At 40.1% G+C, this 20,081-nt stretch overlaps 1 protein-coding gene across 1 annotated transcript in view; it reads right to left on the bottom strand.

Annotated features, from left to right (window-relative positions):
• Positions 1-20,081, bottom strand: part of FLT3 (fms related receptor tyrosine kinase 3) — a 42,420-nt gene that overhangs the window by 12,241 nt on the left and 10,098 nt on the right. Inside the window, exons 2-11 of the mRNA XM_039718433.1 lie at positions 17,933-18,057; positions 16,167-16,369; positions 15,274-15,389; positions 12,943-13,060; positions 11,422-11,558; positions 10,682-10,821; positions 10,447-10,600; positions 6,690-6,855; positions 2,538-2,644; positions 1,217-1,328 (exon numbers count right to left, since the gene is read on the bottom strand). Of these exons, the coding sequence (XP_039574367.1) occupies positions 1,217-1,328; positions 2,538-2,644; positions 6,690-6,855; positions 10,447-10,600; positions 10,682-10,821; positions 11,422-11,558; positions 12,943-13,060; positions 15,274-15,389; positions 16,167-16,369; positions 17,933-18,057 (1,378 nt within the window). The remainder of the gene's footprint in view (positions 1-1,216; positions 1,329-2,537; positions 2,645-6,689; positions 6,856-10,446; positions 10,601-10,681; positions 10,822-11,421; positions 11,559-12,942; positions 13,061-15,273; positions 15,390-16,166; positions 16,370-17,932; positions 18,058-20,081) is intronic.

Here is a 20,081-nt window from a genome sequence, read left to right as displayed (position 1 = left end):
AACATTCAAACAACTGAGCAGCTGCAAATGAGGCACTGCTAAAACTATAAATGCAATATGAACCCAGAGCACAAGCTCTAACTCCTTTCCCTGAAGGCATGTCACTTCAGCCATGAACTTTCTCTCACTCATGATGGAGAGCCTCCATCCACCCAGATGGAGAGTATTGATGGCTTATTTAAGGCCTGATATGTAGAAAGAGGGAACTTGACACTTGAGGGAAAGGTGGTCCATATAATAATTTTGTCTTCTAGCTTTTCTATCATTCATCAACTTAGTGTCTAATTTAGTCTCTACATAAATAAATTAGGAGATAAGAGAAATTTATTCAGCTCTACTCATAGCACTAGCTTCTACATTAGGAAGTTCCTCAGAAAAGATGTGTCACAGCATTTTCTTCCCAGAAAGATGATTTAAGGATCATTTTAAACCCACTCTCTGCATGTTTTTTTTTTCCTCTTCCATTTCTGCACAGATTGATGTAAGGAAGCCTTTTAAGAGGTATGGGTAAAAAAAAGTCAAGGTATTTTTTTTATGTCTAGCTAAATTAAATACTTTAGAGTTTATCCACAATCTTACAAAAGAAAATTTGTCTTAGTATTCTTCTGCACCATGGGATTATTAGTTTCTTGGCATATCTAAAATAAAAATTGCAGAGTTCACAGATCAGGTCAAAGCTGTTTAAGCATTTTTAAAAATTTTAGAGCCTGATTCATTCCCCTAAATAAATAGAGGAAATGGAGACACTCTTACTAACTTTACTGGAAATACTCTTACTAACTTCACTGGAAACACGCTCACTGACTTAGTGGTTTTGGTAACAAGTCACCATAACAGGTCTTTTAACCAAAGCTTACCCAGTTAATCAAGCCTGTATTAACCAATGCATTCCCTAAATCCCTATAACTTTGATAGGCTAAGAGAAAAACTTAGATTGAACTTTGTTACCCCTTAACTGTTGATATAAACCCAGTGGGGTCTATTTTGGTGTAAAGAGCCCAAGATACACATCTTTATAGACTTCATTTGATGGCAGTAAAAAAAGGGAAAACTTCCCCTAATTTTGGTGATCTGGTTCCCCTGGAGTAGAGCAAACAGTTAAATGCACACAGTGAAGTGTGCATTTTACATTTAGTTTGTTACAGGCTGGTTTTCATTTAATCAAGGATAGCTCAGATACTCTTTGCAATGAATAAAAAGAAAGAAAGTTGTTTACTTGGATGAGTTCAGTTCAAGACAGTTCCTCCAAACCCAGGATGAGGCAGGGTAACCTTCAGCAACACAGGAGATCTGCTTGAACAACAGCTGCATCCTTATTTTGGGCTTTCCTGTAATAAGGCAACACAAGGCTTAAGGACATGGCTTAGTGGTATACTGGGGAGTGCCGGGTTAATGGTTGGAATCTATATTCTCAAAGATCTTTTTCAACCTAAACAATTCTGTGATTCTGTAAGACAATTTCTGTCAGCACTTCAAGTGACAGAACCCCATACACTTATGTGACAATGTTATATCTGCTGAGATCAAGGTCTGCTTCTGCTTTCAAAATAAAAAACTTCATCTCACAGTGAGAGCTGGGTGTAGCTCACAGTCCTCCTCCTTCCTTGGTTTTGTGGATGGCAGTGTGGCAAGGCAAGGGGAGCAGCCACTTCTCTGTATGGGCACAGCCAGACCAAAACAATGGCAGAGCCAAAATTAGAAGTCTTGACTTCTGCTTTTGTGACTCGGACTAAGCAGCTGGCCCTAGGACTGCCCTGGCACTGAGGTTCTGGGTGTCCAACTCGTGCAAAATGTGCACAGAAGACCCTTGTATAAATTATATATCACGAATAGAGCCCCCAGACCTGGAGCAAGGGAGAGATGCTGCAGTCACGTGGCAGAACTGAGATGATTGAGAGCATTGGTCAAGACTGCATGTGTGTGAATTGTGGGCAGGGTTGTTTGAGGCTCTGCAGCCCAAACACACCAGTTACACACCAGAGGGTGTCCACACTAACTGCATTAACTCATAAATGCCATTAGGGAAAAAATGTCATAAACGTGGCATAGAAATCTAATTCCTAATGGGGATAAGGGTTTCCTCCCAACTCTGTATCTCATGTGGTTTCTGCAGCAGTCACATATGTTCCAGCTTTGTAGAGATAGAATAATTTACTGAGTTCCTAGGCTTGTAATTTTCTTAAGAAGCATTAATTTTTCTCAATGTGCAACTGATACCTCATATTCTGTTTATGGTAGACTAAAGGGAAGAAAAAGAATTAACTTTCTCCTCCTTTCTCTGTTCTCCATCCCTAACTGACACAAGAAATACAACCCACAAGCATCCAGTGTCTTTCTCTGGCCCAGTGCCTGGATTTCAGCAGTGTGATGCAGTGTGAAGAGAATCATGTTTTTGCCTTTTGATCCTCCATTTTAAACAATAAATCTATGTAAATGAAATAGGGAATACCAATCAAAAAAAACCATAATAGCTCAATTTATACCAGTGATAAAATCCCAGACTTTGCCAAATCTTCAGCAATAGTTTTGTTACTTACTTCTCACATACAGAGTGAATTTTTTAGTTGCAACTGTATCATCATTTTCAGCATAAAATACATATATCCCAGACTGGTGCTGATGGTTGCAGAACTTTGATGAAATGCTGTGGAACAAAGTAAAAAAAAGGGAAAAGGACAAAATATTGACTTGAAAAATATTTCAAAGGCAGTCAAAACTCACATATAGGCTTGAAACAATTCTGCATCTTCTCATGAAAAATACAAAGGAAATTATTTTTGCTTAGAGAACATAAAACCCAGAATCTAACTATGCTGGTGAGAAGATATTTTTTCCCTGCAGTATTGATTTAATTATGCATTTTTTCTCTCACTCTTCCTGGAGTGCACGCAGGCTGTCAAGCTGTGATTTTGTTACTAATTCATTGGAAGACAAGACACACCCAGGCAAATCTGCTAAGACCAGCAAAGGATCAAACTTTCTTCTCTCCGAGGAGCTTAGATGGGAGTTTCCAGCTGATGTGATAGAATGTGTTAGGAAACAACAATGGCAGGGAGGAACATGAGACAAATATCTCCAAATGGAAAGATCTCACATAGACTCAGGAAAGCCATCTTCATCATCATAAGTTCCTTGTCAATGAGATGAAACACCAACCCTCAAGGTCGTTCTGCAGGAAAAAAGCAGCCTTTTTCTAATCCCTATGGCCTTTGAGCCAGTGGGTGGCAGAAAACCAATACCCAAACCACGCAAGAAACAGCTTGTGACAATGGAGATGGCCAGGAGGGGTCTAACGAGTGTCTGGGCAGAAACTAACAACAAAGAGCTGCAGAGAATTAAAGATTCATGCCTGACTGTCCTGTTGTGTCACTGGTGTATGGGACATGGGATGAGGCAGGGAGAAGTTAATATGCCATTTTATGGTGATGGTATCCTGTTTCTGTGTTTCCAACTAGGTTAGTGCTGTAGGACAATTGTCAGCTTTGAATAGCAGATAATGCAGTTCATGAGCATTAGAAAAGCATCCTAAGAAAATGCCTCAGGTGTAGCTGCTGACAATTCAGGGATAGATGTTTCTGCTGACAATTCAGGGATAGATGTTTCTGCTGACAATTTGGGTATAGATGTTTCTGCTGACAATTCGGGGATAGATGTTTCTGCTGACAATTCAGTGGCAACCATGTTGTAGGTCCCCAACTCTGTTTTAGTGATAAAGGCAAGCAGGAACTTCAGGGAGTTTGAAGAGAGAAGAAAAAAAAACCAACTCAGATAGCTCATATCAGCAATATGCAAAGTAGGAGAAAGCAGTAATGATATCAGTCTTGAGAACTGAAATTGGGATATTTCTCCTTAAGCAAGATACATACAAAAGCACCAAGTATCACCTTGAAATTCTAAAGCAGGAAAACTCCCCTTGAAGCCACTGGCAATTTTATCTTTTGATTAAGGCCGCACTTTCATATAGTTATTGACTTTTGAATGTCTTAATCTGAAATGGCCTTAATGATGTCTCCAAACTCATGGATTTTTTTAAAGTCAGAACCCTTTTAAGCTGCCTCAAAAAAGATACTGAAGACAGGAAAAAAAAAAAAAAAGGACCAAACAAAAATAATCAGTTGCTTTTGAAATCCCAGGTTGGAAGGATTATATCCTAATTAAATAATCAGGAAAAAATTACCACAGTATTTTCAATACCTGAAAATATATGGGGATGTGAGCTAAGTACTGTAAATTTAACAGAGAACATATGAAAAGTCATTAGCTCTTAGGGGGGAAGTGAAAATCAGCAGTGCTGAAACAGAGAGCTCACAAAAGCAAATAGAAAATGGAAATTCTGAAGGAATGTTTGAAAATGTCTGGAATGTCTGTAAGCATACTGACAGGAGAGATGGATCACTGGGTTTTGAAATAAAAGGCTGAAGAAAAGTACAGTGTTAATTATTAAAATGTAATATGATCTTTTATCTGAAGGAATAATTTTACAAGAGACTGGCAAAAATTAAAAGAATAAAAACAGGAAATGAAAAAGGATATGAAAGGAACAAAGTAGAAGTGCTGAGAGACAGGATTACACAGAAATCAACTAGAACATGCAAAGTGAGACTCACAATGTGTTTAGATATGTGACAAACTTTTTTGTGTTGCTTTGAGAATCCTTCTGCTTTAAAATCACATTGAAATCTGGAAGGCCACAGTAGCTTTCAGGCAGAAGCTCCTGATTTCCCTACCCTTGCTGCTTCTGCGTGCTTCAAACTGAATGAAAGATGTACCCCTACTCTTTGCCCTCAGGTGAGACATGTCTATCCTGTGCTTGTATTCAGCCAAAATCGGATCATTGTGAGGGATGTCTGCACAAGAGAATGTACTTGTCAGATGAAATAATCAGCACAATCAAGTGTTTTCCCCTCTATTTTATTTTTCCATGAAATAAATAGGATGCAAATAAACGCAAAGAATAACTACCCAAAATAAACATTAAAAATCCTGTTCATCCAACAGCGCTGTCAGACAAACGGCCGAGTTATCTGTCTGAAGAAGCCACCAGGCCACGCCCCAGCAATGCTTGGTGGCTGTGGCTTGTGCCTGTGGCTGAGCCAGCCTGGACACAGGGACAGAGGCTGGCCTTTCCCCCATCCAGCAGGTGGTGATCAGCACTCAGCAACTGCTGCTTTGTGCTGCGATGGCTCTGAAGTGACTCATAAATCCCAGGCCAGCAGTTGCACCTTACTGACTAATGACAGCTGCCTAAACTATTTCAAAAGTTCTCAATGTAATAATTATTGTTGGCACAGTCTGCAGCACCTAATTCTTATCTGTGGGTTGAATTTACACCCACTGTCAGTCATCCAAGCCAAGCTGAGTCCTGCTGGTACAAGCAGTGAGGAGGGGTGTGTGTCAGCTGCAAAGCAAATCAACCCCGTGTTATCAGCTGGAGGGAGGTACCGATTGGACAAGGATGAGCAAATGCTCCTGGCTGTCCCCTGAGACCTCGTTTCCAAAATCAGTCTTGTCACAAGGCACAGTTCTGCCAAGCCCATGTCAGGCATTGCAGATTAGTCACCAACACCCACCCGGTGCTATCAAAGTTTGCTGACAGCCCTCACTTTATCAGCAGGGACAGAGTTCCTGTGGCCATTGCCAGCAGATGACAATTTGCTAACCTGGACTGAGCTGTCTCTGAACTTCACTGAGGTCTGACTCCAATACACAACCTGATGCAGATGAAAAGGCCAGTCTGTTGCAAAGATAACTTGACAAGCTAGTGGATAAAATCAAAGGTACCAAAATACTATAGAAAGAAATAATAAAAAATGTAATCAAAGCTTTGACACAGCTTTGTGCAGATGTAGACAGAGGTTTTAAGAATATGAGAAGGAATCAGAGTAGCTGCATTAGTTTCTGCCTACAGCCTGCCACTTTTAATGTAAAAACTAGAAAAGAGCAGCGTGGCTTTACTTTCATTGAGGTGAGTAAAAGCTGTTACCTGCAAAGCCATGGGACTACTCTGAAAGAAACCCTGAAGGAAATTAGATAATGTTATCAAGAAATTAGAGAGCCTAGGGAATGGAGAAAACATTAGCCTTAAACAGGATTCGTGCCAGAAGTCCATTGTAGGAAATAACAGAAAAGGTAGATAACCAACAGGTTTATTCAAAACATGTTTTGCTGCAGCAGCGGAAGAATCCATGACCTGGGGAACGAGCAGAACGGCATGTTTCTGTGACACAGGCACAGGCCAGCAGACCTAGCAGAGGCCTGGGAACTACAGCACCCTGGACTTGGTCTGAGCTCTTTGAAAGACACTGGGAACATCATCAACAACAGGATGAGAAAATGGGAACATGCAGAACTTGTGATCCAGAATGAAAACTGTGACACATTTGTAATTCAGAACTTATGTTAGAGAGAAGGGGAATGGCAAAATGCATATAAACCCAAGAGTTGCTGGGTGCTTAACTTAGCAAAGGGTTTATTTTAAACAGAGAATAAAGTGATTCTACAAGTTATTTGTGCAAACTGTTGTTCAAAGCCAAACTTATGTTTGAGTGCCTTTTGTTAACAGTCTCACCATGTGGCCCATTCATATTTTAAAAACACAAAGATAGTACAAAACATCAACAGTAAATGGTCCAAATGAGACATAAAGTAGAAACAGTATTATATTAAATTATTACAAAATATTCAAATACCTGTGTCCATCCACACTGTAACTTTGTATACATGGAAATGTTTTATTGGAATATAGCCACATGCATCTAACTGGAGGATATGCTCTAAAGTTAACTTCAAAGCAAAACTCTTCCTCACCGATTTCAAAATCTTCTTTCGAGTCAGTTATATTTATAAATCCCTTTTCTGGAGAAAAAAAAAAGAAAGAAAAGATGTATTAGAAAGGCTGGACTTTAATGAAGACATTTTAACCTCTTCAAAATAGTACTGAAATATTGTCACTGTGTTCAGTTGCAGACAAATGATTTGAGCCTGATGAAGTTGCATATTTGGTCAGACCAGAGCACTTCCAAAATGGTCTGGCATTTCTCTTCAGTCTAACCTACAGAGTCAGAGGGCCAATAATGTCATTATTTAGTTTGGTTTGGGTGTGTATTCCAGGTGTTAAGAGCTGCAATTCCTGGCTTTCTTTCTACAGGAACAAAACATCATAATCGCCACTATCATAACCATTCTCCTTCCCTGAAATAAACTGAAGATTTTGCAAATGAGTCTTGTAGCTGATCCTTTATTTCTCCATTTAAATTAAACATATTTAATGCAAGATGACAGCAACATGGAAAAATGTTTTTCAGAGGTCCATGAACCATGTGCTGCTGGTATTTGCCCTGCTAGGGTGGGATTTTTTTTGCCTAGTGGAGATGTCAAAAGCTCTGTGATCCACCTAACCTTACTTGTTTGAACGTCTGATAAACTCAGTGGAATGAAAAAGGCATATTCCAATGTATCCCGTCCTAAAGCAGAAGATGACAAAGATGTACTGAACAGCTTCTGGAAATACTGTTTCTTGGCACTGACTGATGAAGGAACCAAAGTCATAGCTGGCACTGGATGTCTTATGGCTTGGAATGAATCCTGCCCAAAGAGACTGAACAGCAGACATGTTTGGGGGGAGGCTGTCCTAAAGACACCAGTGGTGCTAGGATCAATTCTATAAAGATCACAGAACCATATACATTGGAAGAGATATGTAGTCAAACTCCTGCCCAGAGCAGGTCCAGCTAGATGAGGTTGCTCAGACCTTTTTCCTTCTTAGTTTAGGTATCTTCAATGACTGTACAACCTCTGGAAAACTTGTGGTATTATTTAATCAGTTACATGGTGAAAAACTACACCACAAAAATATTGCTGGACCTGTTTTTTCCTTTTGAGTTGATTTTTTTTTTTTTTTTTGTGATTGTAACCCTATACTCTGTTTGGTATGTTTTATCTGTCTTAGTCTACTTAATACCTGGAAACTCCCATAAAAACCACAAACATGTCAGTATTTCAAAACAAGAAATTATTGCTTTCATGAGTACTGTCCTATTTTTTGATATTAAAGGCTTATTGATTTTATACATGGAGCCTTCGTATTTTGGTCCTCATCCTGCCAGGCAGAATATCATCTCTGATGTATTGTTAACAACACAACCAGCCAAGAGTAAAGGCTTTTTCCAGAGAGCATATAAGGACCTTGGAGTGGTGTATGCCATTTATCTGGAAAAGAACTGAGAAAAAAAAAGTAGTTCTTTATTGGAGGAGAAAGAAAATGGCACATTATTTCTTGGTTTATTATTTTTGGCAGGCTTAAGTGTATTTTTGACTATTTACACTTAGCAATGACAAAGAGGTGAGATGAAACTCTCGAGACTGAACAAGTCTCTGTGTTCCTCATATTTCTGTATTTTTTGGTTTTAATATAATGTGCTGCAAAATAACTTACATATTCCTGAAATAAGATTGTGTAGTGCTAAAAATTCTTAGTTTAATGCTAGTGGAAACTGAACATAAGGCCTACAGTAACAAAGAGCCTTGCAGGTGCAGCTGTTGGCTGATCTCTGCTGTGCTCTGAAGTGGCCAACCACCCTGCCTGACCTGACAGTCAAACAAAAAAGGCCTACAGTAACAAAGAGCCTTGCAGGTGCAGCTGTTGGCTGATCTCTGCTGTGCTTTGAAGTGGTCTAACCACCCTGCCTGACCTGATGGTCACACAAACTGGGATAAATTGGTGAGGTATCAATTACCAAAGGACAAATGAAAGCAGTCTGGCTGCAAGGCATTATTAGAGATTTGAAGAACACCCATCCATACAGCTATGGTAGCCAGGCTGCCCAGGCAATGGAGTGTGTGCCAACCAAATCAGTTTTCTAAAGGCATTATTAGAGATTTGAAGAACACCCATCCATACAGCTATGGTAGCCAGGCTCCCCAGGCAATGGAGTGAGTGTGTGCCAACCAAATCAGTTTTGTCTTGGATAAGTTACACCATGATGATTCCCACTGAAGCTACAGGTGTTAAATGATGCATAGTAATGGTTTAAAGGTGGGATGCTGATTGTTTCAGAAACTGCTACCCTAAAACATGGGCAACTGAGTGGAATCTGTATCTGTATCACTGCTGAAATGGAATCTGCATTATTATCATAAATTCACACCCACAGTGACTGTCATTAACACATTAGGCTAAATGCTGGGATGGATCAGAAGCACAGGACATTCCTGTAGAACCTTGGAGAGAGAAGAACAGCTGTTAGCTTGGTGTGACAACATCACCCACTTTAATCCACCATGTAAGTAAACAAATAGATTTTTCACCAGCAAAGACAACGAACCCTCAGAAGTTTTGCTGGGATAAAGGGGTATTAAGGAGGGCACAGAGAATCAATACAGGTTGGTGCATTGTAGTGAAAAAAATACTTGCTCAGAAATACAACCTTCCAGGGACAGCAACTCAAATATTCCCTCTGACTGTCACCCATGCTTCCACCTGATAGTTCACAGATCCCAGAAACCACTATTTCTGACCCATGCACAGCTACTGATGAAAAAGAGGATCTTGCCCTACCTCTACAGTACACTCTCATCCCTATGTTCCTGTTTGCCAAGGAGATGTGTGTAGAAAAAATGCACAGGTATCATTCTCAGTTATTGTAAATGACGAGAGAACTTCCTGCTCAAGAAGCTGAAAAGAGGATATCACACTGGGAAAGTAATTTCTGAAGAGACTGGGGTAAGTATTCTCACTTCCTACCATACCTAGCCTAGATATCGTAAACCCTGAGAGCAACTTCATCTAGGATCAAACATATGGTGACTGCTTCAGAGAGCCTTGTTTTCAGGGCTAGAGGCTCCAGGCACACCAGTCATCAAATTACACCCTGTACCTACTGCAGCAGCGTGGTCCTACCTACAGCTTTCCTTTTTATGCCTCATTTCCAGACCTAGGCCCATTTGTATACTATTTCCATCTGAGAAAAGAAGTTTGTGTTTGAGGCTGCTCTCAACTAAATTCAACACTGTTGGTTTTAAATCAGCATGTTGCTTAAGTAGAATGAGATTTGCTTTTTAAAATTATGGCTCTGTGGCACACTGGCTGAGAGTCACCAATGCAGGAGACGAATTCCAGCCTGTGTTTCTAGAAGATCCCATTGAAACCATCATACAGACTGCATGTCTAAACAGTGTCATTTCATTTCACCTCTAAAAGCACTGTCTTTTAAAGGGAATCATCTGAAAAACAATATAAAGAAAAGGTTAATTGTATTCAGGTACCAGAATGACTCAGTTCAGATTAATCTCTTGGCTCTCCTGGATTGCTTGGAAGTGCAAACAGACTTTTTCCTTAGCAAGGGAACTACAAACATGCAGTGCATATCTGCAAGTAAAGAACAGACACATGGAAAACAAAAAGCAAAACAGCTGAGAGACAAAACTAACACCAGGGATTGGAATTACCTAGAACTGTGATCAGAGCAGTTTGATTCGGATGAGCAGTAGAAGAGCAGGTGTAGTGTCCACTGTAATTTCTTTCTGCTGCTGAAACAAACACATGCTGGATCCGAATTGCTGAGGAGTTTGCTTGATATTCTAATCCTTCAAAGTAGTAACCCTGGATTTCAACAGAGATTCACATTTAATCAGCTGATAGTGCCTGCTACAACCTATTTGAATATATGCCCTGTCTTTTTACCTGCTCAACTTCTCTGTTTTCAAAAGATAGTTGTATTCTGAATTTATAATTATGGTGAACAGCTCTGCATCTGATCAGCAATGGTTCCCCAACCTTAAGTAGTAGTTCAGGTAAAGGTGCTGCTTGTCTTTTATTTAAATCTACAAAACCAAAACATAGACACTGAAACAACCATCACTTTGCCTGGAAAATGCTCAGTTAGATCAACATTTTTTCTGTTAATGCTGTATAGATATTAATTTCTACATCGCAATGACAATTACCATAATCAAGAAAATAATATACTTCTTGGATTTAGATGTCTCAAAACAAATGTTGTCATGATTCACAAGATACTTCTAGGGCACAATGCATAGAGCATAGAGTTTAGCTCAGGTAGGGTTTATTTAAAAAACAGGTAAGCAAATCTGAGTGCAGATATTAATTAATAATTAGATATAAATATATATGTTTGAGAACACTTTGGAGAGCTTTTCCCTGCACACAGTCCTAAAAGCATGAACAAAAAGTCAATACAAGTATAGGAAATACAGAAAGGCAAGAGGCTTTTTACAGAGACCAGAAAGAGCTATTGGAATTAAGTTTTAAACATGTGACAGAGCATTCACATTCACTGTTAACTTTATTCCAGTGATTATAAACAAGTAGCTTAGACTAGAAATCATGCTCAGATGGGCAGTGAAACTAACTTCAGCAGCAGGATTGGGGTCACATGCAAGTAAACCTTAGAGGGAAGTTACCTATTGTAAAGAGGCTGGTGCATTCTCTGCCCAGGACATTAACTGCACAGCACCATATGTAAGTTTGAAATAATTCATGTTGCACCATCTGGATGCCATGTATTTCTCCGGTTTCTTCATGCCTTTTATAAGGGCAACTGCAATTACAAGCATAATTATTCATTGACTCATTTGGTTAACCGCAAGCAAATAAATCTGATAAATCTCTAAGCCATGAGAATATGCAAACAATAGTGGGAAAACTGGATTTCACATACTGAATAAAAAGGAACTGGGAAAGGTGAAGATAAGAAAGTAAAAATGTCACAGTCTGGGCAGAAATATGAGCTGAAATGACCTGACTATGCTCAAACTGGCTCTTAGACAGGTAATGATGTGATTAAAATCCAGAGAAGATTAAAATGATAGAGGCTGAGCTTTCACACCACATCTCTGTTTTCCTGGTGGTGGGAGGTGCTACAAATCCAATGGTATGATGAGATCCAGACCCTGAACTGCCATGCTGCAGAGAAAAGCATTATTGCCCCTGTTAATAGAATAAACTTTATATATTAATAGAATGGGAAAAATTATTTAGCTCACAAAATCACAACCCCTTGGTCTTCTCAGCTCTGATACTCCTGGTGAAGCCCCCAGTGACTGGAAAAAGGGAAACACTGCATCGTGTTAAAAAAGGGTAGAAAGGAAGACCATGGGAACTGCCAACATGTCAGGCTCACCTCTGTGCTGGGAAGGTCACAGAACAGAGCCTCCTAGAAGCTCTGCTAAGGCACAGGGAGGTGATTTGAAACCATCAGATGTTGAAGATGTACCTGCATATTGCAATGCACTTAGACTCTAAAGATGAGCTTTTAAGGTCCTTTCCAATCTAAAGTGTTGCATGATTGTAAGATTCAAATTTAAAAACAATGTGGAAAACTAGAGGGAAACAAGATGGCTTTGATTTGCTCTTGTGACATCAAAACATGAATCTGGAATAACATTTTTAAAGCAAAGAGCTGACAATGTCCAAAAGAGCACAATACTCAAAATTTCTAGGAAAAATGTGTTGTAGCACTCCAAAAGCAGATCATGTGGACGTAGGTTTTCAACCAGCCCTTGAGTGTGCCAACCAGCAGCATCTCCAAAACTTTTGAATCAAAAGTTCTTCTTCAGTTATCCCCCTGAAAGCCAAGTAGGCACACTAAGCAGTGTAGAATCATAGAATCATTAAGATTGGAGAAGACCTCTAAGATCGAGTTCAACTGTCAAAATAACTCTGCCATGTTCACCACTAAACCAGTCTCCAAGTGCCATATTACAAGTTTTTTGAACACTTTCAAGGATGGTGATTCACTTGCTTACTTTGGCAGCCTGTTCCAGTGCTTAGCAACCCTATCAGTGAAGAAATTTTTCCTAATATACAATCTAAACCTCCCCTGGCACATCTTGAGGTAATTTCTTCTCACACTGTCACTTTTTCTTCAGAAGATGGCAAACTTTCAGTCTAGAAATTCAACATGCATATGAACATTCACATACCTCTTTTCAGGCGTTTCACAGAATATCCATTCCACAGAGGGCTGGGGGTAGCTCTCAGATATGCACTTGATAGAATCTGATTTTTCCCTTTTCTTGAAATAGGGTTTGGCTGGTTTTTCTGATAAAAATCATGCAAAAGTTTAAGAAAGCTGAAATAATTTCGAAACAGTGTTTTGCTCATTTTGTAGTACATAAAGTTTCAGAGCTGTGATTTGTGTCGTGAGTTTCAAAACTGAGGGAACAGAAAATGCTTTAGCCTTAGGTGTACTGTGGGTTGGTCTCATGAGCTTTTCAGCCTTGATTGTTAAATGCACAGCTTCCCTGAACCAAAGGCCTGCTTCTTTATGCCAGGGGATAATCCTGAGGCTGATATTGAAAGGTGTTAATTTGCTGTGGTTTCTATTCATTTCACTGGGCAGGAGCACCTGTGATTTTGAAATCACATCCTAAGCCCATCCTTTGGTGGAGTATCTGTTGAAACCACGAAATCTGTGCACAAAATGGGGTTTACTCAGTCAGATCAGATACGTGATGGAAACAGAAGGGGTGATAATGACTTCTGATAACCAGCAAACCTCTCTACCCTGCATCTGTAACTCAGAGGGAAATGATTCCTACACAATTCCCAGCATCCTGAACCTCTCAGACACAGACCTGGACTAGGAACAAAAAATTTAATGTATTAAAATTGCTAAAGGTGTGACTCAAAATGAAAAGCACTGAGTCCCGTTTTAAGTCATCTTTCAATGAAAATGCAGCTGCCACATGTAAAAACGACTTTTTCCTCAGTCATACTTTCATTGTGGGCAAGGTGACGCACTAAGGTGAAAGTAATTGTCATGGCTTTGTAATTTCTTTCCTCATTTATGTCTAAGAGTTTTTTTTACGTACAGAGATTCACATCCAAGTTGAAGGATTCACATCTAGCCTGAAGGGTTTTATAAGATATGTAATTATGACATTAAATTCACAGGAACAAAGAGAAAGCAATCCAAGCAATTGATATGGAAAAGATCTTTACTGACATTGTTTCAACCTATTCTTGCTTGCACATGTAATAACACTTTTTACCTCTAAAGCTTAATTGATATAGAGATGGCAATTCTTGATGAAAGGTTTAATACCTTGTCCCCTCAATGAAGCTGTTAAAATTATAATTGAGGCATGCAGTAAGCTTTCAAATTAAACAAGGAGAGATTAGAGGTGACTTTTCTGAAACCAGAGAGAGAAAAAAAAAGTTAAACAGAAGAAATAGTAAAAAAACAACTAAAAAGGGAAAAAAACGTTGATTACTCACAGTTTATTAAAAGCAAGGCAAGTAATACAGCTTGTTAAACCTCGAAGGGTTTGCTAGTCTTTTAGGTGTTTGGATTGAGGTTTTGCCTTTGAAATTTCTTTCTGCAGTTTTACATTTTATCTTTAAATTTGTCCCTTTCCAGACAAAATAATATAATCTTTCTATTCTGTTAAAAAAAAGACACTCTCTCTTTATGGGGTTTTTTTGAGATGTTTTGGGCATCCCTAGTTAGAAACAGAAGCTTGCACTTTGTTGCAGCTGTTGCCTTTGCATCAGAGACGTCTCTTGTGTGAGCCTTGAGAAAACTCAATCAAATCCACTCCCACTGGGAGCCTTTCAAAAAGTTGCACCTCACAGGTGCTCTGTCATGAGCATTTAACAGCAGCTAAAACCTCAGCTTCTCAGGCACACTTGTGTTGGGCAGCTGCAGAACCGATGTGTTTTGCTTTAAAAGAAAATGAACAAGTCAAAGCTGGCGCTGAGAAGAGGGACTGTTTCTTTCCCCTTTCCTCAGTGGACCTCTTGCCACCCACAGAATTGTAAAGGGAAAAGCAGTGAGAGAAGTGAGAGACCCAGCAGCAGGCACAAGTGGAAAAGTGGCAGCAGGTCAAACTGTGACCAGAATATAAAAGGGAAATCCTGATCTGGTCCAGATTACAGCCCAGTTAGCAACACCAACAATAAACAGGTTAAAATGAAAGCAAACAAATCTAGCCCATGAGCATTGAAAGCACAGAAAAAAAGCCACCATCAGTTTGTCTCTTTTGACAAAGAGGAGGATTTTCACAGGGGAGAAGAAAGCTTCTGTGCATTTACATCTTTATTTGCTCATTTGCATGGTTTATTGACTAGAGAAAGCTGACTCACACGGTTTGTGTCTCTGACTTCAGCCTCCGAAGACAGCTCCAAGTGCTATGCTAATCTAGGAAGGTGCTTGAAGTGCAGCACATGAAAGCTTCATTCCTTTGACTGAACTTGAGCCTCTGCCCTTGAACCTATTGATGGAATGACCCCTTTCATGTAGACATACTTACTGCGGATGAGAACAGGCACAACTACTGTGTAATTGCCAGTTTTACTTGTGACCAAGAGGGTGTATTTTCCAGCTTGTCCTTCTTTTATTTGGGAAAAAGCCAAAGATGTAACATATCTATAAAACAGAAAGTAAAGTGGCATTTGTCAGGCTAATATGAAGAAGGTAATATGCAGCACACACAATTGAATGTTAGCTCTTTAGCACTTGCAAAAACCCTTCAAAGACACGGGTATTCATTATTTACACAGTGCCCTTCAACCTGAATACTTCATGTGTCTTCCTACACAGGCAGCACAAAGGAACTTACAGCCACAGTACCACATGCTTAATGCTGAGCATTGGGAAGGATGGCCTTCCTGAGCTTGAGGCAGTTCAGGAGCCCCCCAGCCAAATGCTTTACCTACAGTCTCATTCTACAAGTTTTGCATGAGGAGGCAATTATGGAGCCTCAGGTTCCAGTCCAGATTTGGCTGTGAGAATTAGAATGCTGTTGCTGTTGTTCTTGATCTGCACTGTGATCCTAAAAGTCACATAATTCTTTGTGCCTCTTTTTCTTTGACTATAAAATCACAAATTTTCCTCACGAGCATGGCAAAGCTCAAATCCATCAATGTCAGAGAGTGCCTGGAGACTCCCATGCAGGATGCTATACAAATTAAAAGAACAAGCTTATTTAAAAATGTTCTTAGTTTTAAGATTCATATGTGTACATTGATTTAAATGACAATCAGTAATGTGCTGCTGAGTGACAACAGTAAAGGATTAAGAGATTGAAAAAGATAATGCATACATGAAATCAAACACAGGCACAGTCACAGAAAACATTTGATTTGCATTCTAAAAGAAAAGATCTTTTAAAGGATCTTTGATCCAGTACCTCCCCTGACTTACCTGTTCTCTGAGTCAAAAGAAAGTTTACAGGCTTTGCTCTTTTTAAACAACCAAAAGCATGATATTATATTTGAAATTCTCATTGTTATTCTTAATTCAATATCTTCAAATATATTGACTTCCACATCTTTTATTGTTTGGTAGATATTCTCTGTTCCTTGAGAATTCAAGTAACACCCAAGATCTTCCAAAATATTAGGAATCTGCAATGCAGGAGGACAGACTGTTAAGTATTTATTAACAGTTAGCTTTATTTGATGTTTTTTTTTTTTTTGCATTCAGATATTTTAAAGGATGCTCTTTTTATAATTTCTACCATCTAACCTATTAATAAATATGTTGACTGACATATTCATCTATTGAATGACATATTTCCTCTATTGCATGAGGAAACTCTATAGGGTTCCTGTTGAATTAGTAAATTCTGTTCTCTAGACAAACACCACAGAAAAATCTAGCCAGAGTCATGGTAATTTCTGTTAGTGATACGGGTTGTTTTTTACACTTGATTTTGTTTCCTTTTATTTAGAACCAAAGGGAGACACAGAACTATAATAAAACCTTCTGTTTGCAACTTGGATGCAAAGGCAGGGTCAGAATGCTTGGTTTATTTTAGCATCTCACTGCTTGTCACTGCATCATCTGGCTAGACTGCTCCTCAGCTCCTTGGGGGCTTTACTGGGTAAGGAACATTTGGGCTGGATGCTGTCATATTTTTCATTTCCTCAGCCCTGCGTACAGCTAAAGGAGAATTGCAAACAGAAACAGAATCTTCCACAGCCATTCTGAAAGCCACCAACGGATTAGTGAGTCTCCAAGATTAGCTGCAGCAAAAGTTGGCAAGTAAGTAGCTCCGTGTGAAGAGGAGCCCTAAATGTCTCTATTGCTTTGCTGTGAATTTTGTGAATTTTATCCAGCATAAGTTTATGAAAGGACAGAGTTCATTGCATCCCCATTTTGCTTGTTTGGTTCTTCTCATGCCTTTCTCCTTTCTCCTTTCTGTTGACCTGAGAAGTACCCAGAATTAACAGCCATATTCTGCCCTGTCAGATACAAGGACAGCTATACCTTCAGCTACAGCTACAATGCTGCTATACCTTCATCTGTTATTTGAATTACAGATTCATTTGTTCAGGAATGAAAAAGATTTCATAAGACTTCCTTGAAACAAGAATCCTCAGGAAATATTTTAACCGCAGGTCTCAGCTGATTTATAATTTAGTTACACATCACCTCCACCTGGTTTTCTACCATTTTGAGTCAGAAGAGAAGAAAATAAAATAGTATTTGATTCATTGTCCAGCTTTGGTGTGTAAGTCAAAGTTTGGACCTGGCAGGGATTTATGGGCTTCGGTGGTGGGAATAGAGGGCAGTACAACTTTCTGTCAGTCCCACCATCTGTGGCACACACACACCATGGCCTTGGCAGTCTCCTCTTAAGGGGACATATTTTCATATCTATTTTTACACTGATATGTTGCCAACAATATCCAGCAATATTCAGGCATGCTGATATAAGATAACATCAAGTTGTTAATAAAAAAGCCAGTTTTAGAGAAAACTGGTACTTAACTATTCACCATTTCAGAGTCTGAATTTTCAGATACGTATCCCTCTAACTTTCTGGAGCCATATTTGGCACAACCCTAGTGATTTTGTCTGTGATGTCCTCACATTCTAAAGGTTTAGGGTGTTGTAAGCTCCTGGGAAGGTATCCTGGAATGGGCAGGAACATTTTATAAGCAACTTGTTATCTATTATATCACCTTAGGAGCTACTGATGTCTCTGGTGCTTCTGAACCTTCATCCTTCTGGCTGATAAACCCACAAGTGATCTCAGATGTATTTTGAGTCATTGTAGAAGTGAAAGCAACTGCTGTCATAACAAAAACTGCAAGACAGAAATAGAAAACACATGCAATAAAGTCTAGATCTCTGCTATGGGATAGTAGTTTTAGGTAACATACAACAAAACTGTAGAAAGATTACATCTTTAAAAAACAGCCAAACTGAATGTGCAGACATACTGTATGAATTTGGTAACTCTGCATTTGTGTGTTGAAACTGAGTGGAAGCTCTGTTTGGAGAACCTTTCAAAAGCACAGGCACATCAAGTTTTACAAGCATGTCCCATAATACTGCAGAGAAAGTCTAAAGACAAAAGCCACTGTGTGCTATAGAGGCTCCTTTAGAAACAGCATTACCAAACATAGATGCTCTTTTGCACTTCCCTTTTGCATCCTTGTGCTGGAAAGCACCAAACCCTGCAGCACCAAACTCTGCAGCACTGAGATGGAAGATGATCATGCCCACTGTGAGATGGAGGATGATCATGCACCTTCTTTCCCTCAGAAGGCTAAGGCGAGCACTGGGTAATTGAGAACCATCTGCTGTAGGAGATCAGGTTTGAAAACACCTAAGGAACAAGAAGGTGAACAAGTCCATGGGACCTGATGAGATATATCTGAGAATCCTGAGGGAACTGGCAAAGGAAGTGGGTAAGCCCCTATCCACCATATTTGAGAAACTGTGTCAGTCCTGTGAAATTCCCACTGATAGGAAAAGGGAAAACATAAGTCCCCTTTCCAAAGGGGAAAAAAACCCGACCCGGAGAACTACAGGACAGGCAGTCTTGGTGCCTGTCAAGATTATGGAGCTGATCCTCCTGGAAACTCCAAGAAGGCCCATGGAAAATAAGGAGGTGTCTGGTGACAGCCGACACGACTTCACTAAGGGCAAATGGCACCTGGCAAATCTGGTTGGTCAATGACTGGTTAAAGGCTTGCTGTCCAAGCAGAGAGCAGCGACAAGTGGTATTCCTGAGGGGTCAGAACTGGGACCAATATGTTTTAACATATTTTAACAATTTATCTTTGTCAATGACATGGACAGTGGGATCAAGTGCACCCTCAGCAAGTTTGCTGACTACACCAAGCTGTGTGCTGCAGTCAACACACTGGATAAGGGGGATGCCATCCAGAGGGGCTTGGGTTGGCTCGCGGGGTGAGCCTGTGGAACCTCATGGTGTTCAATAATGCCAGCTGCAGGGTGCTGCACCTGCGTCAGGGCAATCCCAAGCACAAACACAGGCTGAGTGGAACGTTGATTGAGAGCAGCCCCGGGCAGAAGGACTCAGGAATGTTGGTGGATGAGAAGCTCAACATAAGCTAAAAGTGTTAACTTGCAGCACAGAGAGACAACTTCATCCTGGGGTGCATCAAAAGCAGCATGGCAGCAGCTCAGGGGAGGAGATTGTGCCTCTCTGCTCTGCTCTTGTGAGACCCCACCTGCAGTGCTGTGTTCAGCTCTGGGCTACAGAAGGACATGGAGTCATTGGAGCAAGTCCAGAGGAGAGTCACAAAGATTATCAGAGGATTATCAAAGATTATCTCCTATGGAGACAGGTTGAGAGATTTGGGGCTGTTTAGCCTGGAGGAAAGAAGGCTGCCTTTCAGCACCTTGCAGGCACCTGAAGGGGGCTAGAACAGAGCTGGAGGGGGACACTTTACAAGGGCAAGGGGGAATGTTTCAACTGAAGGAGGGCAGGTTTAGATTAAATCTTAGGAAGAAATTCCTCATTAGGAAGGTGCTGAGGCACTGGATGAGGGTGTCTAGAAGAATTGTGGATGCCCCAAGTAGCAGAGGTCCTTTATCCTTATGCGTAAAGTGCGGTGTGGGAAAGATTCTGATGCCTCAAAGGCATCATCTCTCCAGAATGCTTCCTATAAGCCTTTCTGCAGGACTGCAGCTTGCAAGGTCACCTTCCAACCTTAAAGGAGCTGCAGTAACCATGTACCCACCACTACATCAAACAGAAGTAAGACTGTACACCTGGCTGGGTGAAACGTGTCTGATTTCCATTAATTCCCTAAAGCCAGCCATCAACAGTACAAATAAGCAGTGAATCATAAAATA

This window comes from Passer montanus, unplaced genomic scaffold (genome assembly GCF_014805655.1).
Source record: "Passer montanus isolate IOZ18808 unplaced genomic scaffold, ASM1480565v1 scaffold4, whole genome shotgun sequence".
Taxonomy (NCBI): Eukaryota; Metazoa; Chordata; class Aves; order Passeriformes; family Passeridae; genus Passer; species Passer montanus.
This window is presented reverse-complemented; position numbering and strand designations above follow the sequence as displayed.